The sequence below is a fragment of the Dipodomys ordii genome, unplaced genomic scaffold (genome assembly GCF_000151885.1).
Source record: "Dipodomys ordii isolate 6190 unplaced genomic scaffold, Dord_2.0 Scaffold125, whole genome shotgun sequence".
NCBI lineage: Eukaryota > Metazoa > Chordata > Mammalia > Rodentia > Heteromyidae > Dipodomys > Dipodomys ordii.
Window position 1 is genome coordinate 1,867,279 of NW_012267341.1, and position 22,124 is coordinate 1,889,402.

The window sequence follows — 22,124 nt, forward strand, 5'->3', positions numbered from 1 at the left end:
CACATAAGCAAAAAGAAAAAAGCCGGAAGTGGCGCTGTGGCTCAAGTGGTAGAGCGCTAGCCTTGAGCTGAAGAGCTGAGGGACAGTGCCTAGGCCCCACAACCAGACCCCCCGCCAAAAAAAGAACTTTATGAATAACTGCATTTGTAATTGGAAGGGGTGGCAATTTCCACTGGTTGCATGGGTGAGGGCTAACTTCCTGAGATTGGACAAGAGTCACTTTCTTTCTTTTGTGGCCCTGACTAGAGGAAACAGTCTCAATTTAGCACAGATAAGCAAAGAAGCTATCTGTCTACGAATAAGATCTACGGCCACTTGGACCCATCTTTGTGGAGCAGTCACTCTGGGCTAAATTTCTTAAGTTCTCTGTACTTCAAGGAAGAAAAACAAAAACAGTTCCTACCCCATAGGATTGTCATAAGGATCTAGTGTTGGTCAGATGCTTACTAGTCACAAGATTTACGAGGATAAAATGAGTAAAGTTCTACAGAGCTTAGGAGAGCACCTAGTAGGAAGTGAGTTCTCAAGGGTTGTTAGTTATTAACATTATGAAAACCGCAGCCATGCCCACACTCTGGGCTTGAGTTGGAAACCAACAGAGCGAGTGGTGGCTTGGTTTTCTCCCCCAAACAAAGCAAGAGGAGAGGATCGCCCTGAGAGACTGCTGACAGGTAACCTCCCACTTCTGGTCTGCCAAAAAGCAATCATTCAACTTATTGTGTGTGTATGTGTGTGTGTGTGTGTGTGTGTGTGCACGCATGCGTTTGAGGGGTGCCAATCCTGAGCTGGGCTGTCCCTTAGTTTCCCCCATCCCCTAGACTAGCACTCTGCCACTGATGCCACAATTTCACTTCTGGCTTTTTGGAGAGGAGAGTCTCATAGTCTTTTTCTGTCCAGGCTGGCTTCGAATCACAACCCTCAGATCTCAACCTCCTGAGTAGCTAGGATTACAGGCCTGAGCCACTGGCATTGTCACTGTTATGCTTTGCCACCTTCTAAAACACTCTCACCTGTATCATTTCAGGTAATTACCCAGTGTTTAAGGACAAGCATGTTTAAGGACACGAACCAACCCCAGGGAGGCAAGCAGAGACGGGAGATGTCCTCCCAATCCCGCATTGCCCACCCCTTCCCCAACAACCACACAGCTTTTCCTGCTTGAACTGCTGTTTCCTGCTAGACTGTGAACTCCTTGGGGGCAGGTTTGTGTCTTGTTTATCTGCTTGGACACTCATTAAATAGGGGTGCAGGGCCAGGGTCTTGCATCCTAGAGAACAATACCACTACTGTATCAACTGTCCATCAGTGCCTGGGGTGCGGGCAGTATCAGGAGATCAAGTCTCCAGGGACAACTGCAATCCCCAGACATTAGTGCTTTATTGGGTAACTCCTTCTCCGACCCCCCTCTCCCTGCCCCCTCCTTCCTTCCATTCATCTGTCCATCCATCCATCCAGCCAGCCAGCCAGTTTAGCAGCCAGGGCCGTGCTGGCCACGCCCTCTGCAGAGCCGGGCCTGCCCAGCTGGGGGCGCCATCTCCCAACACTCCCCGTAGGACGCTTCCCAGGCTGCCGTGGGCCGGGTGCGGGGGGTGGGGCTCGAGGGCAGGAGGGCCGTGAGTCAGCCGCTAAGGTATTTCTCCAGCAGCTGCTGCTCAGGCGATGATGATAAGCGTTTGCCAAGCCCCTTCCCGGGGGCCTGGGAAAGGAGAGACACTTCCTCCAGACGGGGCTGGGGTCATTGGCTCCGGGATGACGAACCAGGTACTTCTCAGAGCTGCCCCGCCCCCTCCCCTTGGCGCTGCCCTCACCGGGGCCTGCTAAGGGAGCCCAGTTGGCCCCGCTTGGGGGGGGGGAGCAGCCCCCCACCCCACCTGCTGGAAGTAGCAGCCAAAGCCCAGCAGGACCTGAAGCTTCCAGCGCAGTGGGAGCCAAGCAGAAGGGGAGGGCGGCCAAGGGGCGGCGGGGGGGGGGGCTGGAGGACATTCAGATGTTCTCTGCTCCGGGCTTCCTTGGGTGCCGGGTGGATAGTGGGCCCGTTCCATCACGCCGAGGCTCACCTCTTCTCCCCCCTCCCCCCCCGCCCCCAAGGACTCTAATCCTTGGCCTACTTGCTTCTGACACCTAGCTCTCCCAGCATCTCAGCGATGGTTTAGAGGCCCAGGGACCCGAGAGGGCTCCTGATCCATGATTTGTTAGCGGGAAGAGTGAGGTCCAGAGAGGGAAAGCCATCTACCTAAAGCCACACAGCGAACGAGTAACGCCTAGAGAGGGGTTCTTGGCGGCCCTGAGGCTGCTCAAGGGTGTGTTCCCCTTGTGGTTTCTATCCTAGCTGCGGGGTACCCCCTTCCCTGGAAAGCCCACTCTAGTTCAGCCCTCCCCGGCTTCAGCCAGGCCTCTTGTCCCTCATCCCAAACTAACACACTGTTTTGGAAGGGTGGGGCGGGAAGGGCTGGGAAAGAGGCCTGCGGCCAGGCGTCCACAGACGGCCGACGCTCGCGCGCCAACCCACCCGAGGTGGGTGGATGGGCTTCCACCAGGGGTGAGCGGCATCGGGGGTGGGAAGCCCGAGAAGGAAGCGTTCGGATTTGCTTCCCTCCTCATTAAAGACTTTTTCCTACAGTCGTGCCAGTACAAGCTCCCTGCCGGCGCCGGCTCCCCGGCTCGCACATCCGCGCCCTCCTTCCCCCCGCGCCGCCCCCCGGCCCCGGGCAGCACCGCCTCCCGGCGCCCGGGCTCAGGTGCCTGCCCTTGACGTTCAGAGACGCGTCCGGGCGGTGTCCGCCCCCCGCCGCGCCGCCTGGCGCTCACAGGGTTAACCCGGCCCCTCGGGCCCGCCCCCTCCCCCCCGGCCGGAATCCCGCTCGCTCATTGGTGAGGCCCGCGGAGCTCCTGGCCAATGGGAGGAGGCTGCGAGCCACGCCCGCGGCGGCGTGGACCGGGGTGGGGGGTGGGGTCGCCGGAGCCCGCGGAGCGGGATCGAGGCCCCTGGGCGCGTGCGTGCGTGCGTGCGTGCGTACTCTCGTGGTCCCGCCTGTTCTGGGGCTCCACGTCTGGGGCTGAGGCCCGGGATGGCCGTCCTTTGGTGTCCCGAGACCCTTCTCGGTAGCCCGGCCCCGCCCCCCCGAGGAGGAGCCAATACGGAAGGAGGGTCTGCTACGCCCGCCCCCACTCCTCCCTCCCTGGCTCGAGCCCCCCCCCTCCAGCCCCCTGGTCCTCCAGCCTCCTCCCTCCCCCTCCTCCAGGCCCCAGTCCTCCAGCTCGCCATCCCCCAGGCCTTCCAGCCTCCTGGCTGCTTTTCCAGCTCAGATCCTTGCTCTCAACCTCCAGTAGTCTCACCCCAGGGGCTCACTGGTGGGCGGGCAGGGTGGCTCTGTTCTTGGTAGGGAAGAGGGGAGCTCGCTGGGGCACTAATAGGGCTGGTGCCCGCCCCTCTCCGTGTCCCCTCCACTGTAATCAGCACAAATAGAGCAAAACTGGGGGGATGTAACTATCTGCTGGCGTGTGTGTATGTGTGTGGGGTCCTCCTGGAGGCAGGGCCCTGTCCTCAGATCCTAGTTTCTCCACATCTGCACTCTCATCCCTGGCGCCTATGCTCCCCTGGCTCAGGCTAGCTCACTGTGTGCTGGGGAGAGGCAGGAAGGAAAGACGGGAATGGGTCCAGGCTGAGCTGTGGGTTGAGGGATAGTGGGAATCCCTGCAGTAATAGTCCTCCCAAGAGAGTGAACTTGAGATCAGGAAAGCCCTCCCACTATTTCTCCTTGCCTCCCTGGTAGGCAGGCCGCAGACACCCCTCTCCCCCAAACACAGTGACCAGCACATTCCCGGACAGTTACTTGCCTCGTGGTCACTAGCAAATTGCCCCCATGTCAGGCTGAAGGGCCACCAGTGTGAGTCACACACACACACAAGTGTGTGTGTGTGTGTGTGTGTGTAGTCACAGTTAACCAAGGAGGGAAACAGAGGTCCCAGCTGTTAGCAGACCCACTTTCTAGGTATCTGAGCAGGGCTTGTCCTGAGACACCCAGTATTTGTCTTCTTAGATCTGGACTCAGTCTGCCTTAAGCCAGACTCAGACTCAGGTCCCATTTCAAGACTCAACTTGTAAATGTTCCTCTCGGGACCCCAAAGCCTTCATGGGTTAGTATGTCCCCCAGATTCAGGACAGCTGCAGAAAATGGCTTTTTGGCCTCTCTGGCCCCCAGAAGGCAGGAAGTCAGTCAGCCCAGCAGGACAAGGTAAAGGCTTGAGGCTGAGGGCACTGTACTGTTTCAATCTCTTGCCTCATTCTCTCTCCATTTCTTGCAGGCCCAGGGAAGATGGCAGCTGAGGGGTCATATTTTTTTCCTTACAGGAACTATTAACCATGTGACCTGAGTCCAGGTAAGCAGAAATGCTTGTGTGTGTGTGTGTGTGTGAACACATGTGGACACACACTACACAGAGCTGGGCTGGGAGCATTTTCTGCATAGAAATTCTCCCTTCAGTAACAATACATACACACATATACATCTACACATGCAGGTGTCTTACACAGACACTATCACACGTACACACCCTCACAAGTTCATATGGGGGCACAATGCAAGGCATAAACACAAGTCCAACAAGGTCAGACACCAGCTCAACTATGCACACTTGTGGCTTAAAGGTAAGACACTTGTTGAGCACGTGAGAGGCCCAGGGCTCTATCCCAGAACCGCAAAAACAAAGACAGAACACAGGAAACACATTCACACACGTGTGCAGCCACCCCAGATGTAGGCTCCCTCCCCCCATGGTCAGAGCCACAGTTTCACACAAATGCATGCAATATGTCACACAGTTACAGAACTGGCTGCACCTCACCTTGGGCCTGAGAGGACTGAGTCTTTTGTGAGCCCTAGCAAAGGAGATATGGGAGCCGCAGGCTGGGACCGTGACAGTTGGCCCTGGAGGAGGGTCATTGTGAGGAATGAGGGTTTTTTGTTTGTATGTCAATATGTGTTGGGAAAAAGGAAAGGGGCACACGCATGTGCACATACATGTGCCCTGCCTTGCGGGTCACATCTGTACAGAGCAGGATCCATGCTGGGTGTGTTTTCTCTGCAGCTCCCAGCCCTGGAAGTTTAGTCCTCTAGTTTCCCCTCCTGACACTAGTCACCCTACCCTGGCCAGGCTACAAGTCCCTCCGGCTCTCAGCCAACTCTTGGCATCTTGTGAGCAGGCGGCCCCTGTGCTATGGGCTCAGCTCTGGGGTCCTTGCCAGGCACTGTCTGGGCAGAAGGAAGCGATGGCAGTGAGGGCCGCCGCCCAAAGCTGGGATTAGCTATGACTGGCACCATCAAGGACACAGCAGCTCATGGTCTGCCTGTCGGAGACATTGGTCCATATGTGGTGCCCAGAAGATCCCTGTGGGACAGCTCAGGACACTGGAAACCAGGTGCCAGGGCTGGCACTTGGGCCTCTGGAGAATAAGGACAAGCCATCGTATTTCATTTATCCATCACTCATACATTCGGTCAGCATTACTAAGCACCTACTGTGTGCCCAGCTCTGCAGATAAAGACTTTCTGACTCAGGGTGTTCCTACCCTATTTATGGAGAGAGAGATCCACATCTTCCGGCCTATTTTTTTTCTCCAGAGTTGCATTTAGAAGGTTCTTCTAAAACTCCTAAGGACTATGCCATTCCCCTGCTAATATCCATCTGACTCCTGACTGCCCATAGAAGAGTCCAAGTTTCTTAGGGTGGCTTGAAATGAGCCACTCAGATTGCCTCTGTCTTGAATTGTATCCAATTCTTAATATAATAGAATGCTAGGGAGGGTCTCCATTGTTTGCTGACTGGATAGATGGACAGACTGAAGGAAGGAAGAAGGGAAGGAAGAGAGGGAGGGAGGGAGGGAGAGGGAGAGATGAAGAGAGAGGAAAGGAAGGAAGGTGTCGGAGAGATAACAATGGATGGAGCCCTTTTCTCCCATAGCAAAACTTCTGGGACTGACAGTCCTGAAATTCTGCACTGATGCCAGCCTGCTCTGATGCCAGTTTCCATTGCCTGGACTCCTTTCCCCGGCTCCTCCCTTGGGTTGCATGTACCCATTCCCCTAGTTCTTTTTGTTCTTCAGCCCCGTGGAACCAGTTCCCTAGGAAGCACAGAGCCCACTCCGCGCTGGAGGAGCTGTTCCCAGCGAGGCCTAAGGGTATATAACCAGGGCCCCCTGACCAGTCAGCCGGAGCTGCTCCCATCTCCTTGGCCAGCTGGAAGACCTTCCTTGGCTGGAACCTCCCGCCCAGCTCTGGCCAGAATTCCCTCTCCTCGGCACATACAGCATTCGGCCTCTGGCTTCCTTATGGTCACAGCCTGTCTGAGTTGTCCTCAGGTTTTATTTTTGGAAGAAGTAGTATTCTCTCTCCTTATTTACTCCCTTCGTTCAGGGAAGGTGTGGGGCCTCTGGGCTCAGCTGGGGATCAGGCGATGACTCCAGTCCCTGGGGTCCTGACTTCTCCGGGCCTCCTGGGGAAGGGGGAGCCCCCAAAGATTCCCGCCTCCTTCCCCCACCCAGTGTGTGACTAATGCTCATCCTTCTTGAAGATCCACATTGATGGCCAAAAGAAAGGAGGATTCCAATTCCACAGCACCATCAGGTCCACCTCCCTCATGACAGAAGCCCATTTGTAATGAATCGAGGGTGGCAGACATGTCTGCTTCTAACCCAGCTCTGCTAGGTGCTATGAGCCTGGGCCAGTGACTTAACCCCTCTGAGCCTCACTCTTAGCTGAATGGGAAAACTTGGATCTCTCACACCAGATAGCTAGGAGGATTAAATGTGAGAACACATGTTAAGTGTCTTAAACAATATACTGTGCAGAGTGAAAAGCCTCTGGGCGCAAGGTCTGTTGTATTCTTACGACCACAGCTGCTTGAGGGCCAGGGAGGGGAGTGGACTTGCCCAGGATGACGTAGCCAAGGTAAGGAGCCCCTTGGCCGGTTGTTCTGGTCTCCATCTCCCTTCCCAGAAGAAGGGAAGGGCTGGTATGAGTCCAAAGGAGAATTGCCTTGAGTCAGTCAGGGGGTCAAGTCCCTGGTCCTCCATCCTACCCCTCTCCCCTCCTCTGCCCCCATCGCCTCTGGGGCAGTGATTCCTCCATCGTCCTCTCTTGCTCAGTGAAGATGAGCCCTAGTTGAACCCCAGGCCAGTGGGGCTCTGAGACGGGGAGCTGAGGCCTGACTGACATCACAGAGTGAAGAAGCTGGAGCCACAGCCTTGCGGGCCAGCTGGGGCCCTTCCAGCCCGGCCAGATGTCTCAGGAATGTGCTGAGCTGGGAGCTACCTCGCAGCTCTCCTCACCACCCCCAACCCCCTCACCCTGCATCTGCTGGCTCAGGCTGGGCCTCCGCCCCTCCCCTCGGCCCTTACTTTCCCATCTCTCCAGGGAACGGCCCGGTGTTCACTGTCCCTCTGGTCCCTTTGCTGCAGCCCAGCCCCCTCTGGCATGTGAAGGGGTTGTCAAGGGCAGGAATGCTTCTGTCTGCAGACCCCATGAGATGACCGTGCGGGGCGGAGGGTGATAGGGAGCCGAGTTAACAGGGAGGAGAGAGTTCCAAGGAGACAGAACATGCCAGATCCCAAATGTGGAATTGATTTGCAGCCTTGGAGAGAAAGGGTGACAGCTCTGGGGCGGCAGAGGGCAAGCTGGGCCTCCTCTCTGTGTGAGGGAGTCTCTGGGTATCTTGTACCAGCAGTGAGATGGGAGAGCTGGGTTTGGCTGAGAACAGGCTGCTGGGGTTAAGAGGGACATCTCACCGGGGGCCGGTGGCTCACGCCTGTCATCCTAGCTGCTCTGGAGGCTGAGATCTGAGGATCGAGGTTTAAAGGCAGCCTGTGAGACTCTTATCTCCAGTTAGCCACCAGAAAACCGGAAGTGGCACTGTGGCTCAAGTGCTGGAGTGCTCACCTTGAGCTGAAGAGCTGAGGGACAGTACCTAGGCCCAGAGTTCAAGCCCCACAACTGACAAAAAGAAAGAAAGAAAGAAAGAAAGAGGGGTATCTCTGCCACAGTGGGGAGTCCTGAGCTATGAGAGGGGTGAGGAAACCCTAAACAGGGGCAGCCTGTCCCCCTTCAAAGACAGACTTGCCAGCCTTGCCCTGAATACTCAAATGAAAGGGACAGAGGGAAGTGGCGCTCCTGATCCAAGTCAGAGCCACCCGGGGGTCAGGCTGCCCGGGATTCTAGGAAAGCAATGCAATTCTGTCTCTCCTGAATATCCAGATGACTGATCACTGACATGCCCCTAATGGACACTCTACTTCTTAGCACCAAGATAGCTAAGAGGAGCCAGGGACCACCACTGTGTCTAAACACCACCACCAAAAACTAATACTGCCTGCCCTTTACCTACTGAAAAAACTCCCAGCTACCTTGGCAGCATGGCATTCGAGGCTTGTACTAGCAGATCCCAACCTACCACTACAGCTAGAGGGACCCTCCTCATCTTCCCCTTCCTTCAGCCCAGTTAGACTGCTCACTCCCAGCTTCTTAAACCAGCTAGGAGCAAGGCCACCACAGGGCCTTTGCTTAGGCCCTGCGCCTGCACTGCCTTTGCCCCTTATTCCATCATGCCCACTCTCCCATCCTCTAAGGTTCAACTCCCAGCATGCTTCTTCTTCCATGCTGCCCTCCTCAGCCAGTCCAAAGAGCCTGTGCCCTCCCATACCAGCCCAGCACTTGTGGACTGCTGGGTCAGTGGTTAATACCATGTCTTGAACATTGCATTAACCTGAGGGATCTGGGAGGCATTTTATCCTTGAGCCCTCTGTAGGTGCTCACAGCCCAGGTATCATGGCTCATACCTATAATTCCAGCTACTTGGAAGGCCCAGTTTAGGAGGATTTCAGTTAGAGGCTAGCCTGGGCCAAAAGTTCACACATTCCCCATCTCAACCAATAAACTAGTCATGGTGGTGTGCATGTGTGATCCCAACTATATGTGAGGCTCTAGGTATCCAAGTTCTGGGATAGCCTCTGAGGAGAGAGAGCGAGAGAGAGCAAGCGAGAGAGAAGGAGAGAGAGAGAGAGAGAGAGAGAGAGAGAGGAGAGGGGGAAGGGGAGAGGAGAGATAGGGAGGGAGGGGAGAGACAGAGGAGGGAGAGGGAGAGGGACCTTACTTGAAAAATAATTAAAGCACTGGGTACTGGTGGTTTATACCTATAATCCAAGGTATTCAGAAAGGCTACGATACAGGCAGAAAAGTCTGCAAGACCCTATCCCCAAAGTAACTAGCAAAAAGCATGGCTGGAGGCATGGTTGAACTGGTACAGCACCATCTGAACAAGCAAGCCGAGCAAGCACGGGGCCCTAAGTTCAAGCCTTGACCCTGCCAAAACAAAACAAAAACTAAAGTACAAAAAGTCTAAGGGAAGGGGGCAGGGCTCAAGAGGTAGAACACCTGCCTAGCAAGTATAAAGCCCTGAGTTCAAATCCCAGTACCACACCCACTCCACACCGCCCCCCAAAAAGAAAGGATTTATGTGCTAGGCACTGCTCTAGTTCCTTGCATGCAGGACCTCATTAGAGCAGGGCCCTCCCTGTATGCATCGGGAAATGGCAGCACAAACAAGTGAAGCGTGATGCCAGCGCGTGCCCTGAGAGCGTGGTCCAGACACATTTGAACCCAGGACTGCAGAGCCTGTGTTTTGAGAACCTGTGATGACACTGCAGCTGAAGGATTGATCCTGCTGGCCACTCTGAGCACCTATACAAGGAGGGCCAGGTGCAAAATATGGGTCTATTCAGTGCCACACCCAAATCCAGTTTTGCTCTTTCCTCTCCCCTGACACACACAGACACAGGTGTTTCTGTTTCTGTTTTTGTCTTTTGCGTTTGGCTTTACCTAAATTAGAATGGTTTTCCACCTCCAGAGACATCAGATGGGTGGAAAAGCAAGATCCTGTGTTCCAGCTCAGCAAGGGCTTCCTTTTAGGCAGTGATAGTAATTGGAATAAAAGCAGCAGCAGTTTCATTGACTTCCCTACTGTTAGCATGAAGAAACAAGTGCCCGACATGGGCCTGACACCTGCCATGGCTCACACAGATGGCAAGTGGGGAGAAGGGCATTTCGTCCCGGGCCCACCCCAGAAGTGGCCCAGCCCTCTTCCTTAGTGCTTGCCCAGCTCTCGGCCATCTGACTCCGGGACTTCCAGGATGCTCAGGTTGGGCTGGGGAGTGGTATTTAGTCTCAGTACTTTCCTGGCCCAAATCTTCCCCAGAATGGGTAGGTTTAGGTGCTACCCCTCTAGATACTCAGAGCTGGGTCTGTTTCTTAAGCTGGATAGCAAATCCTCAGATATCTACTTTATTGTACTTCTGAGACCATAGACACATTATAATAGCATTTCATAATATGAGTTTTTTTTAATGTGTGTGCTAGTACAGTAGCTAGGTTGAGATGCAGGGTCTCAACTTCTTGCTTAGCTTGTTTGCTCATATCTGGTGCTCTACCACTTGAGCCGCACCTCTGGTCCTTTGGTATTTCATACTAGAGAAAGTCATCATGATAAAGTGAAAGGTAAAGGAGGAGCTTAGTTTACGATTCACTATTTCAGTGAATGAAAGAGCAAATGAATGCATAAGTGAATTAATACAATATGCCTTTATTTATTTATTTTCAGTTGTGGGGCTTGAGCTCTGGGCCTGGGTGCTGTCCCTGAGCTCTTCAGCTCAAGGCTAGTGTTCTACCACTTGAACCATAGCACCACTTCTGGCTTTGAACCAAGATCCTCAGATCTCAGCCTCCTGAGTAGCTAGGATTACAAGCGTGAGCTACCAGTGCCTGACTGGTTTTTGTTTTTGGTTGGTGGTGGTACTTCAACTGGGCAAGGCAAGTGTTCTACCATTCTGAGCCACAGTGCCACACTTCTGGTTTTCTGGTGGCTAACTGGAGATAAGAGTCTCACTGACTTTCCTGCCTGGGCTGGCTTTGAACTGTGATCCTCAGATCCCAGAGTTCTGAGTAGCTGGGATTACAAGCACTGGCACCAGCTTTGATTTCTTTGTCTTTGAGCATACTTTGTATACTTTTTCTGGGTGCTGATCCTGGGGCTTGAACTCAGGATCTGGGCACTGTCCCTTAGCTTTTTCACTCTACCACTTGAGCCACAGCTCTACTTCCAGCTTTTTTGGTGGCAAAGTAAGAAATAAGGATCTTACAAACTTTCCTGCCTGGGCTGGGCATCTGAGATCTTCAGATCTCAGCCTCTTGAGTAGGTAGGATTACAGGTGTGAGCCACCAGTGCCCAGCCATTACCCACACTTACCCACCGACTTTCCTATTCATTCTTCCATCACCCCATCCACTTAACCTTCCACCCATATTTCCTTCTACCTATCCATTCATTCATCTCCTTAGTTCTCTGTCCCCAAGAAGAAGGAAACAAACCTGGCTTTCTAGCTACTCTCCCTGAATGGGAGACAGAAGGGGAAACAGTATTAACTACGGAGTGGGGGGGGGGAGCGGGGATGCCATGATGGAGCAGACCCTGGGGACTCTGAGTCAACCAGAGGTCACAGAAAGTTTCTCTGAGGCCACTTCAGTACCATCTCCCCAAGTGGCCAAGACATCCCAGCAGGCAGGGCAGGCACACATATAGTCCCTGCTGTCCCTTGTAAGATGAGAAAGCAGACTCAGGAAGGAACCCTGGAGGGAGGAGAGAAGCACCAAAAAGCTGGTTCCCTCCACTTCTGTTCTGATGTGAGCTTTACCATTTCCAGCAGGGCACTGTCAGGTACTGGGTATCAGAGGGCCTTGTGTACATTGATCACACCCATCCTCAGGGCACCTGGACAGTCCCCCCAAACCCCTCCTTTTGTCTCATGCTCACCCCATTGCTGAGCTCTGGCTCTTTGGAGAACTTGCACCTTTGTTCTCTGTCCTGGTACCAAGGCCCTCCCGGAGCATCTCGATCCAGGACCTGGCTTGCCCTTGACCCTCCCTCAAGAAACCAACTCCAGATGCTAGAGAACTGGCTGTTCTTCTGGAAGTCCCTGCGCTCCAGGGGGCAGGATGGAGGAGGGTGATCTGGGTGGAGCACGGCTCTGGCTGGAATGCTATGTAACCCCCTCCACCCCCAGCAGGCCAGGGAAAGCCAGAGCCAGTGGCAGGTTACTGGACCGGGACTGGGGCAAGATGGAGGTAGGAATGTCTGTTCCCAGTGAAGTGGGACCTCAGACCTCAGACAGAAGCAAATACATTAGAGGGACTGATTTTCTTGGAAAGCCAAAGATCTTGATCCCTGCAGCCTGGACTTGCCACATCTTCAACAAGGTCACCTTGACAGTCGAATAGGAGGGGCAGTAAAGGCACCAAAAGACCTGGCGTCAGGGACAGTGTGTCTCCTCCCCCAGCTCTCTAGGGACCCAGCTCTCGTGCTGCTTCCTTGGCCCAGAAACCATTTCAGCCATCACTGTGGGGCTGACACATCTGGGCCCGGAGGTGTGGTCTGACCTAACAGCTGGACAGCAGCAGCCACTCCCACTCATCCCTTTCCAAAAGAATAACAAAAATGAAAGCAGGGAAGGCGTGACAAGGGCCCTTCAGGCCCCTGAGGGGAGCCAGGAGGTAGCTCTCAGGCTGTGCCTCAGGGGTCAGAGGGGGTCAGACATGAGCCTGCCCCTCCCCCCAGGCTCTCCTTTACCTGCAGTGCCCTGGTCACTGGTCAAGATTGTTTCCTTAGCTTGTCCTGTGACCTCAGACATATTCCCTTTCCCTTTCCAGGCCTTTGTTTCCTCATTGCCACACTAGACGAAGGGGTTCCCCAAAACAGCTATAGCTACTAGAGTGATGGGGTCCTTGGAGATATTTATTTAGTCAGTGGATGGGTGGATGGATAGATGGATGAACAGATGCATGGCCCCTGTAAAGATGCCCCCCTTGGTACTCTGTTATTGAAGGAATGGGTGTGTGCTTTCATGAATGAGGGAGGGTCTTCCTCCAGAGAAGGGGGGGCCTCCCAACTTATATGAGGAGCAGATGGAATTGCTGTGGGACCCAGCTGTCATCTTCAGGGCTGGAGATTGAACTCAGGGCCTGGGTGCTGTCCCTGAGCTTTTTTTTCACTCAAGGCAAGTACTCTACTACTTGAGCCACAGCTGTACTTCTAGCTTTTTGGTGCTTAACTGGAGATGGGTCTCACAGACTTTCCTGCCCAGTCTGGCTTTGAACTGTGATCCTCAAATAGCAGCCTCCTGAGTAGGTAGGATTACAGGCCTAAGCCAGCAGCAACCAGCTATCAGAGTACTTTGTTTTTTTCAGTACTGGAGTTTAAACTCAGGGCCTTCTGCTAACTAACTAGGCAAGCACTTTATCACAGGAGCCACACCCCCAGACTTTTTTTTTTTTTTGCTTTACTCTCTACTAGCTAGAGCCTCAGTCTTCCTGCCTATAGCTTCCATGCAATCCCAATGACAGATGTGTCACCACATCTGGCTTGTTTGTTTGTTAGGATGGATTCTTGCTAACTTTTTGCCTAGATGGCCTCAAACCAAGCTTGATCTTCTTGAGTAGCAGGGATTACAGGTGCCCTACACCATGCCCAGATGACAGAACACTTCCTGAGCCTTGGGTATGTTTTGTTGTTGTTCTTTAAAAATACTTTTCCCTTTGCCTCCAAGGACTATGCAGCTAAGGTAAGTTTCTCTACAAATATGACTGCTTAAATAAAGCACACGCTTCTACAACAGACAGAAGCCGCACTCCTGCCCTGTACCCAGGCTCATTACAAGTGCAGAGGGCAAACTTCTCTTCTCTGTGGGGCTGGGACAGCAGCAGCTGCCCCTGCACCTTTGGGGCTTTCAGCTTGGCCTGTGGAACTCAACCAGGTAGGAACAACAGTTCCTAGGAACAAGTGTAGACACCGGAAATGTACTGCTTTGCACTGACCCCACAAAAACACAACTCCATATTTTCCATAATTGGGAAACTGTAGACTTACCTTATTGCATTATGGTAGAGTTTTACTCCATCCAGCACCAATTTTGTGACATGATATATGTGAAGATTATGGTAATGTGCAAAATTGATATGGTCTCAGCTCTAATGGAACTTTCTCACAGAGGAAATAGATTTTTTTTTAAAAAGCCAATAAAATAAGCTGGGATAAAGTCTGTGAAGAAACAAAGAATGGAGAGAGAAAATAACGGAGGGGGCGGGGGAGAAGAGAAATCACATTTGAGGTGGTTGGGGAGGGTTCTCCACACAGATGGCATCTGAGTTGAGACCAGGAGTCTGAGATGGAGAGAACTTGAGGGAAAACATTCCAAATGGTAAGTAAGGACAGCATGTGTCAAGGCCCTGGGGCAGGACTGGAGAAGACTTAGTTAAAGCTGGATAGGTCTAGATTCAGTAGTCCTAGAGCAATCCGGAAAAAAAAGAAACTAAGGAGGATGGAATCTCCAGAGTGAGGCTCCGGAGTAAAGTCTATGCCAAAAATTCAAGTTCCCTATATGTCAGCTAGCTCTAGATTGTCCCAGACCAATGGCTGCAGGGACCTGTGTCTCAGTACGGGGATGGCTCACTGTATTAGAAGCTATGGAAAACGCCTCCTGAATCCTAGATCCAGTGTGGGCTGCAGGACCCTAATGGCTGGAATAGGTAGGTAGGCCTTAGCACCCTTTCCTGGCTTCATCTTCATTCATCCATTTATCAGTGCTTAACTGAAGGAGAAAGAGGAGAGATGGGGAGAGGGGGAAAGGGAGAGAGGGAGAGAGGAGAGGAAGCCCCTGTCCTCAGGAGCGTGTTTCCTCTACAGCAGAAGCAGACACAAAATGAAACAAAACCCTGTTCAGAACTCCGTGTTTTGATGTAGGAGTGTCTGGGGCACTGTTCTTTTGAATAGGAGCTCTGAACTGGGGTGTGAGCTCCCTTCGTGATTTTCTTCATTCTTTCCTAGTGGATTTTACTCAGTCCAGCATTTAGCTCTTGTGTCCTCTTTCCTGTTGGTGACAGTTTAAACACACACACACACACACACACACACATGTGCGTGCGAACACACCTCCCCTGAGGAAGGCTATAAAAGGCCCACCCACACAGGCACATCCAAGCACACATGCTTCTCTAATCTTCCTAAATCCTCCAAAACCTGAGGGTGGGGGTCACTCTCTGCTCCCCCAGTTAGCAGGAGAAAACCAGGCTGGGGATGTGGAAGCTTTAGTCAGCCTTAGCTCCATAGCTGCACCGCCCCCCCTTCCTCTGGGCTGGCCCCTGAGTCCCAGCTGCTGGGAGGTGAATGGGTGCCGCTGGGCAAACATCCTTGCAGCTTCCTGCTGCTCCCCTCTGAGACAACAGAACTTTTCCTCTTCTTCTTCTTCCTCCTCTCTCCCCCCTTCTCCCCACACTGCCCAGCTGGGGCTGCTCAAGCTCCCCAACCAGTAACTTCTTGAGAAACTAGTCATCCCTTCCCCTCAGGCAGAGAATGCATAGGAAGGGGTAAGACAGAGACCTCAAGTCCATTTCTACAGCCTTTACCGTCTCCTGCTCTGGCCCTTTGTCCCAGCTCTCTGAGCCCAGATTCTCTCTTGTAAGTTCAGCCATGGGGCTGAAAGACCACAGGGCACAGTGGATGGAGGGTTCCAGGACAGGGATGTTGGGAGCGTAGGGCTGGGCAGGGTAAGGCCTCCACAGCTGGCAGGAAGGGCAGCCCCCTTTGGAGGATGTGTCTGAGAATCACACAGCCAGGACGGCCGCCAATCCGGCCTCCACACAGCAGAAAGGCAAGCCCAGGGCCACCTGCACACACACCTGCTTGACTTCCTGCTCTGTCCAAGGGAGCTCACCCTTCTTTCGGAGCTACAGTCAAAGGAACTTTTGCATTTTAAGTTTTGTTTTTAGCACAGCAAGGCACACACAGGACTTTATGGCTTGCATGGAGATGTTTTAGGAAGCATTGTGAATATATAACTCTCCATCCTCCACACCCACCCCTTCCCTTCTTTATTCCATGAAATGGAAAGCCCAGAGAAGGAGTGTCACTTGCTTAAGGTAACATAGCAATTCCTGGCTGATGATTGGTTCTCACTGCCAGCCCATCCAGAGTCTGAGACAAGTCAGTCAGCTACAGTGTCTTATAAACCAGGACTCATGTTACAGTCATCTCCACATTTCTCAGTTTTCTCATCGAATCTCCAGAACAATGCTATAGGTGAAGGCCCTGATGTCCCCCACTTTTCCCTCAAGGAAACCAAAGCCTGAAGAAGAAATCACTTGTTCTCGATTACCACTTGGTTGGTGGCATAAGTATAGACAGAAGTCTTATATGTCCCACTCCCCAGCCCAGGAGATCTTTCTGTCTCCTTAGATACTCTTTCCTGTCCCCCAAACAGAGCCCCTTGTCCAGAGAGCAGCATACCCCAGTAGAGCTTTCCCTCCCCCCTGTGGCCCAGTGCTGTACACCACGGCTGATCAGGACTTCTTTCCTGCCCTGGACCAAGGCCCAGAGGAGCAGCTGGGGATGCGGTGCAGGCAGAAGAGTTCATTCAGAAGAAAGCTCAGCTCAGAGCTGCCAGAGGCTGAGGGAAGGCCCAGTGATCAGAATCCTCTACCAGCTCTAAGAAGGGAGTGTGGTTACTTTATTCCTAGGAACAGTGCTAGAACCATCCATGGGAAAAACTCCAGCTATCCTTTCCCCCATTGTACAGACAAAGAAACTGAGGCTGGGTAGGAAGCTGGAAGTATAACCCAAGTCCCCAGGCAAAGCAGAAGCAGGACTAGAGATCAACCCTCCCTGTTCCTGACTCCCAATTTCCTTGGCCTGTCCGTCTGAGGAGGGGCCTTCCTCAGAGAGCAGGTGACAGTGGTGAGCTGTGTAATGGACAATGGGGAGACCCTCACCCCAGCCTCCCTGCCTCAGACACCAGGCCCTTGGAGTGGGCCCCCATGTGAGTCTAGCCACCTGGGGCAGTTTAAATGGGAACAAGACACAGGAGTCCTCCAGGGACTTGGCTTTTGCCTGGCTAAGTTTTTCTAGGTCCCTGGAGAAAGAGGCCAGGCAGGTGAAGATCCTCTTATGCTGACCCACTGTGTGTGTGTCTGTGTGCATGCGTGCATGTGTGCATGCACAACGGTGGTGCACAGCATGGGGGATCCCATTAGATTTCCTCGAGCAGCCCATGTTCCCCCCACCCCCACCCCAGGCCATTTAGAACCCAAATATTTCCTCCTTTAGGGAGCCCCTCCCCTATCTAGGCCTTCGGGCTGAGCCTGTGGAGGGAGGGAAGAAGGAAATGAGAGAGAGCGAGCCACGTAAGAAAAAAAAAGACGAGACAGCCCACGAAACCACGGGGATGATGGGGGGGGGTGGGAGGGAAGGGGAGGAAGTCATCGAACCCAAGACCCGAGATCGAGACTCAGGCAGGTTGCAAAGCGACCTGGACGCGCACAGACGGAGAGCAAGGCCCCGCCTCCCATCGGAGCGACCGTGCAGCGACCCCCGGCCCCGGACCCTCTCCGGGGGTCTTGGGCCTGCTCCCCGGAGGGTCGGGTTCTGGGTCTGGCTCTGCCCCCCCCACCCCCAGCAGCGTCGGCTTCTGGCCCTCTGAACGCGCCCCCGAGCGCCCCCAAGCGGAGATCCTATCCAGGAGCCGCCGAGGCCCTAAGGGGGCACAGGGAAGGGCGCCCCCACTTTGCCGCTGAGGTGGGTGTAGGGTGCTAGAAGCCGCGGCTGGGGAGGGAGCCAGAGCCCATCTTCCAGGGTCCGGCCGCCCCGACGCCGGGACGCCCCCTTTCCCTGGAGACCGAGACCCCCGGAGCGGCGCGCACCGGCGCCAGCTGCGCAACTCGGGTGCAGGCTCCGGGTTGGATGGGGGAGTGTCGAGGATCTGGTCCCCAAATCTCCGAGCTTCCCTCACGGGTCCCTCCGGGAGACCCCGCGCCGAGCTCCCCCACTACTGCCCAAACGCCGGGTAGGCGGGTCTTTCGGGGGCCCTCAAAGAGGGGCGCCGAGCGGCGCGGCGGGGAGGGAGCCCCTTCCTCTTACCGCATTGTTGAGGAAATCCGACTCGTTCAGGTCCCCCAAGTCCAGGAAGCTGGACCCGGGGAACAGCCTGTCAGCTGGGAAGGGGTCCAGGACCGCGTCCATCGCGGCGGACTTCGGGGATCCCCTTCGGCTGGCTGGGCTTCGCTCACTCCAGGGCGGCCGCTGAGCCCAGCCCCGAGCTCCGGCCCGAACGCGGCGGGGCCGGTCCCGGGCGGGCCCCGAGGGAGGGGCGGGCGGAGGCGGCGCGGCCCGGGGTCGGGGGGCGCGGCCCGGGGTCGGGGGGCGCGGCCGGGGGGGGGCTTAGCGCTGCGAGGCCGAGCGAGCTGAGCTCGGGGGCCCCGGGTGCACGGTGGGCATTTAGCCCACTCCTCCTCCGACTCCTCTCGGGGCGCAGCTGGCTTCCATGGGGAGCCCGGGGGGTGGGGCCGAGGCTTTGAGGGGCCCCCCGGACCGGGTGGGAGCCGGGGGCGGGGGAGCTGAACGCTCCCCCGAGACTGGGTGGCTGCCGGCCGCTCCGCGCCCTCCGCGCTCCCCCCGGCACCGCTTCTGTCACTTGGCTGTCTGCAGAACTGGGAACCCCGAGCTGGGAAGCCCGGCCGGGAGGGTCACGCCCCCTCATCAATATTCACGATCTCATTAATGGAAAAAGGTGTGGCTCGGGGACCGCCCCTCCTCTTTTAAAGAGACATCAGCAACCTGCCCTTCCTTGGTTGTCTGTACTCAGAACTTGGTTAGTCTGTTCCCAGAACCTCTGCATCTGTTGGTGAAGGCTTCACCATTTCACCAGACTATAAGTTGATGATGATGAGGGAGCTGAGTTAGTTCCATTTTTCCAGATTTATGCTAAATTCCTGAACTCTTTAAGGGAGTCTAAAGACAGGGAATCAATTTCTCAGGCTCCTCAACAGATCAACAGAGCATTTTTTTTTTCCAGCTTCTAAAGAGTTATCTGGCATCATTCAGCTCCCAAGTTTCCTCCTCCAGAAGCCTTCCCTGAAGCTCCAGACTGTAGCAGTGAGCACACCTGCACACTTAGGGATGTGTGCGCCTTCCTCCACTGTTTCCAGGCTCAGGTGCTGCAGTCCTGGTTTGTTCACATGCTGAAACCTCTAGACTGTGCCACTCTTCAAGGGAGGGACTGTACCAGTCTCCATGGGTGTGGGAGGGCTGAATGAGCAGCAGGAGATGAGATGAGAACCCCTCTTCTCAACCACCATGAACCCACGTTCCCACTTCTGGAGAGCAGGAAGTTGAAGAACAGAGTCTGGGTTGAGGGAAGATGCTGGCAGGCCTAAATCTCCAGAGTCACCCGACACTCCAGGTCCCCTGGATCCATTGCCTAATCCCACATAAAACTTAATCTTTTAAAAGGGCTGATAAACAATCAGCAAGCACCTGAATAAATGTGTGTGCTCCTGGAAGGCCTCCCTCCAGGGCTGGGCATAACATTTCCTGCCCAGAGTTATTAATAGGGCAAAGTATGTCCTCTTTGTCTGGGCAATTAGCTCAGGAACCAAAAGGCCTTTGAGAATGTCACTGCAGCTCAGCCAAAGGTATCCCTGAAATTGCTCACAGGGCCACAATATAAGAAGGACTCACACTGATCCTTTGCTAGCCTGGGGCAAATGGACAGGCAGGTGACTTCTCCATCCCTGAGAGGTGACCCAGTTGTCTCAATTCTGGCCTGAGAAGTTGGAACAGCTCCTCCCAGGCCTCCTGCAGAGCTGAGAAAGCTTGTGGGTTACAGCTCCTGCTCTAGGGACCCACTCACCAGCAAGACAGCTCTGAGGAATTAGGCTGAGCCCCAAAGAGATCATGACATTCAGACAAGTGTGGATAGATATAGGGGACTAAAAGCATTTCCCCCAAATGTATCACATATGGCCAACTGGGAATGGGGCTGGAGTGATCATTCTCAGGGCTAGGAGAGTAGTCTCTGAGGGGTAGACAAACAAGTGTGTGAGATCCAGACTGCAGGTGTCTGGAGTCCTGGTCCCTGATTGGAGTCCCTGCAGGCCCCCAGGAGGAGCAAAAGTGCCTCTGCTGCCTGAAGTTGGCTGGAAATGGTGCCTGGGTCCCCCTTAGCCTGCTCTGTAATTAGAGACACAGGTACCACTTAAGTGATTGGGGAAGATTATATAGTTTTAGATAAGTAGGATTAGAGTGTCCTGTCTCTCCTTATTCTTATCCAGGCGAACACCCCAGGAAACCATTGAAAATAATCCTGGGGGGTGGGGCGTGGGGAACTCTGTGGTTTCAGCGCCTCCTATGGAGTCTGTGAATCAGGATCTACACAAAATTCTAGAGGGAACGGGGCTGGGGCGGTAAGTAGAAAGGGGGCAGACAGGGCAAAGCCTAGCATGAAGAAAAGGCCTGATCATTTTCGTTTTGGGATGCAGGAGATAACAAGATGCTAGGGATTTATTCACTCACACATTGCATGGGAATCATTGAGTCTCCACTCTGCAGAGTCTAGAGGCCAGGCAGTAGAGACTTCATAATGAAGAAAATCCCAGAGTGAGTGCGAGTACAAGGTGAAAGGGGTGCGGTGATGTGTTTTTAAATAAGAATTTCAGACAAGGACCTATGAAGAAATATAGTAGTGTGATGAGATTGTGGGGGTAAGGAAGTCCTCTCTGAGCTTAGAATGGAGTCATGAACTAGGGTCATCTATGGGGCAAATGGAGGGAAAAGCATTTCAGGAGAGGAGACCGCATAGAGGAAAGGGCAGGCAGCTGGAGTAACAGAATGAATGACAGACCCAAGCCAGTACTGATGGTCACACTGGGTGGGGTGTGGGAAAGGGGACTCTGTCCTGTGCAAGCCATGAAAGAAAATTTGCCAGTTCCCACGAAAGCCCAGCCCCTTCTGAAGGTGTGGTCCACAGCACAACTTTCATCTGGGTCTTGTGCATCCTCGGTAAGCACTGAGCTAGGTACAGGGAGCTCAGCCCCCTCCTGTTAACGGTACAGGAAGACTTGCCATCTGCTTTGCAACAGCTGTCCAGCTGTGGAGCAAAAACTTTCAGCATTAGAGACATCCCTACACAATTGCTGACGGTCAGTGACGCACAGGAGGAAAGGGCAGAGATAAGCTTCCTGCCTGTCCCGGATACTGAAGGTCAGGTAGAGGGAGAGGCTCCTGCCAAGCTGAGCTGAGACCAGAAAGTGTGTGTGTGTGTGTGTGTCACTAACACCTCTGGAGAATCTCTGTTCTTCAGTCTCAGCTTCCAGATCTATAAGTTGGGGCAGGTGGCAAGGCCTCTCGGGGACCCTTTCAGGATGGTGGGGGCGGAGGAGCTGGGGGAATAGGAGGCCTGGGGCCTCATGGAGGTTGTTCAAGGAGGCTGTTCATAGGCAGCAGGCAAGCTCTGGGGTGGTGGCGAGAAGGTCGCCCAAAGTAAATCTGTCTTGTTTGCCTGGATTGTAAAGGAAAATCTCTTTGGCACACTCCAACAGGAACTTCTGAGAAATGAAAAGGCATTCATCCTGGAGATTAGGCTGACTTCCGGGGTGCAGATGGGGGCTCTTTGTTCTCTGTGGTTCTCTGGGTAGGCCATCCTCCCTGCTGGGGATGGACTTGGAGCCTAGGGTGGCAACCTGCCAGGAGAGTAGGGGTGCACCACAGACTCTGTCACTTTAGTGTCCTCCCCTCATGGCCTATGATTCCTTCCCCTCTCCACTTTTAGCCATAAAGTCACCTGACATTTACTGAGGACTTGCTTTGTGCCAAGTACTAAATACTTTACCTGTATTATCTCTAAGTCTTACAACAAGCTTGTAAGATATCTATCAGAGTTTGCTGATTCTGATATGCACATTTCTTTGTATATTTTGACACTCTGAAGACAGTTTTTCTTGGGGGGGGGTAGCACTAAAGATTGAACCTAAGGCGGGGCACCAGTGGCTTACACCTATAATCCCAGCTACTCAGGAAGCTGAGATCTGAGGATCATGGTACAAAGCCAGCCTGGAGAAGCAAAGTCCATGAGACTCTTATCTCCAATTAAGTACCAGAAACCGGAAGTGGTGCTGTGGTTCAAGTGGTAGAGCACGTGCCTTGAGCTGAAGAGCTCAGGGACAGTGCCCAGGCCCAGAGTTCAAGCCCCATGACTGACA

General features: G+C 53.9%; 1 protein-coding gene across 1 annotated transcript in view; it reads right to left on the reverse strand.

The window, feature by feature from the left end:
- Nucleotides 1–18,592, reverse strand: part of Creb3l1 (cAMP responsive element binding protein 3-like 1) — a 37,890-nt gene extending 19,298 nt beyond the window's left edge. Inside the window, exon 1 of the mRNA XM_013029974.1 lies at nucleotides 18,007–18,592. Within this exon, the coding sequence (XP_012885428.1) occupies nucleotides 18,007–18,108 (102 nt within the window). The 5' untranslated portion in view covers nucleotides 18,109–18,592. The remainder of the gene's footprint in view (nucleotides 1–18,006) is intronic.
- Nucleotides 18,593–22,124: the final 3,532 nt, after the last annotated feature.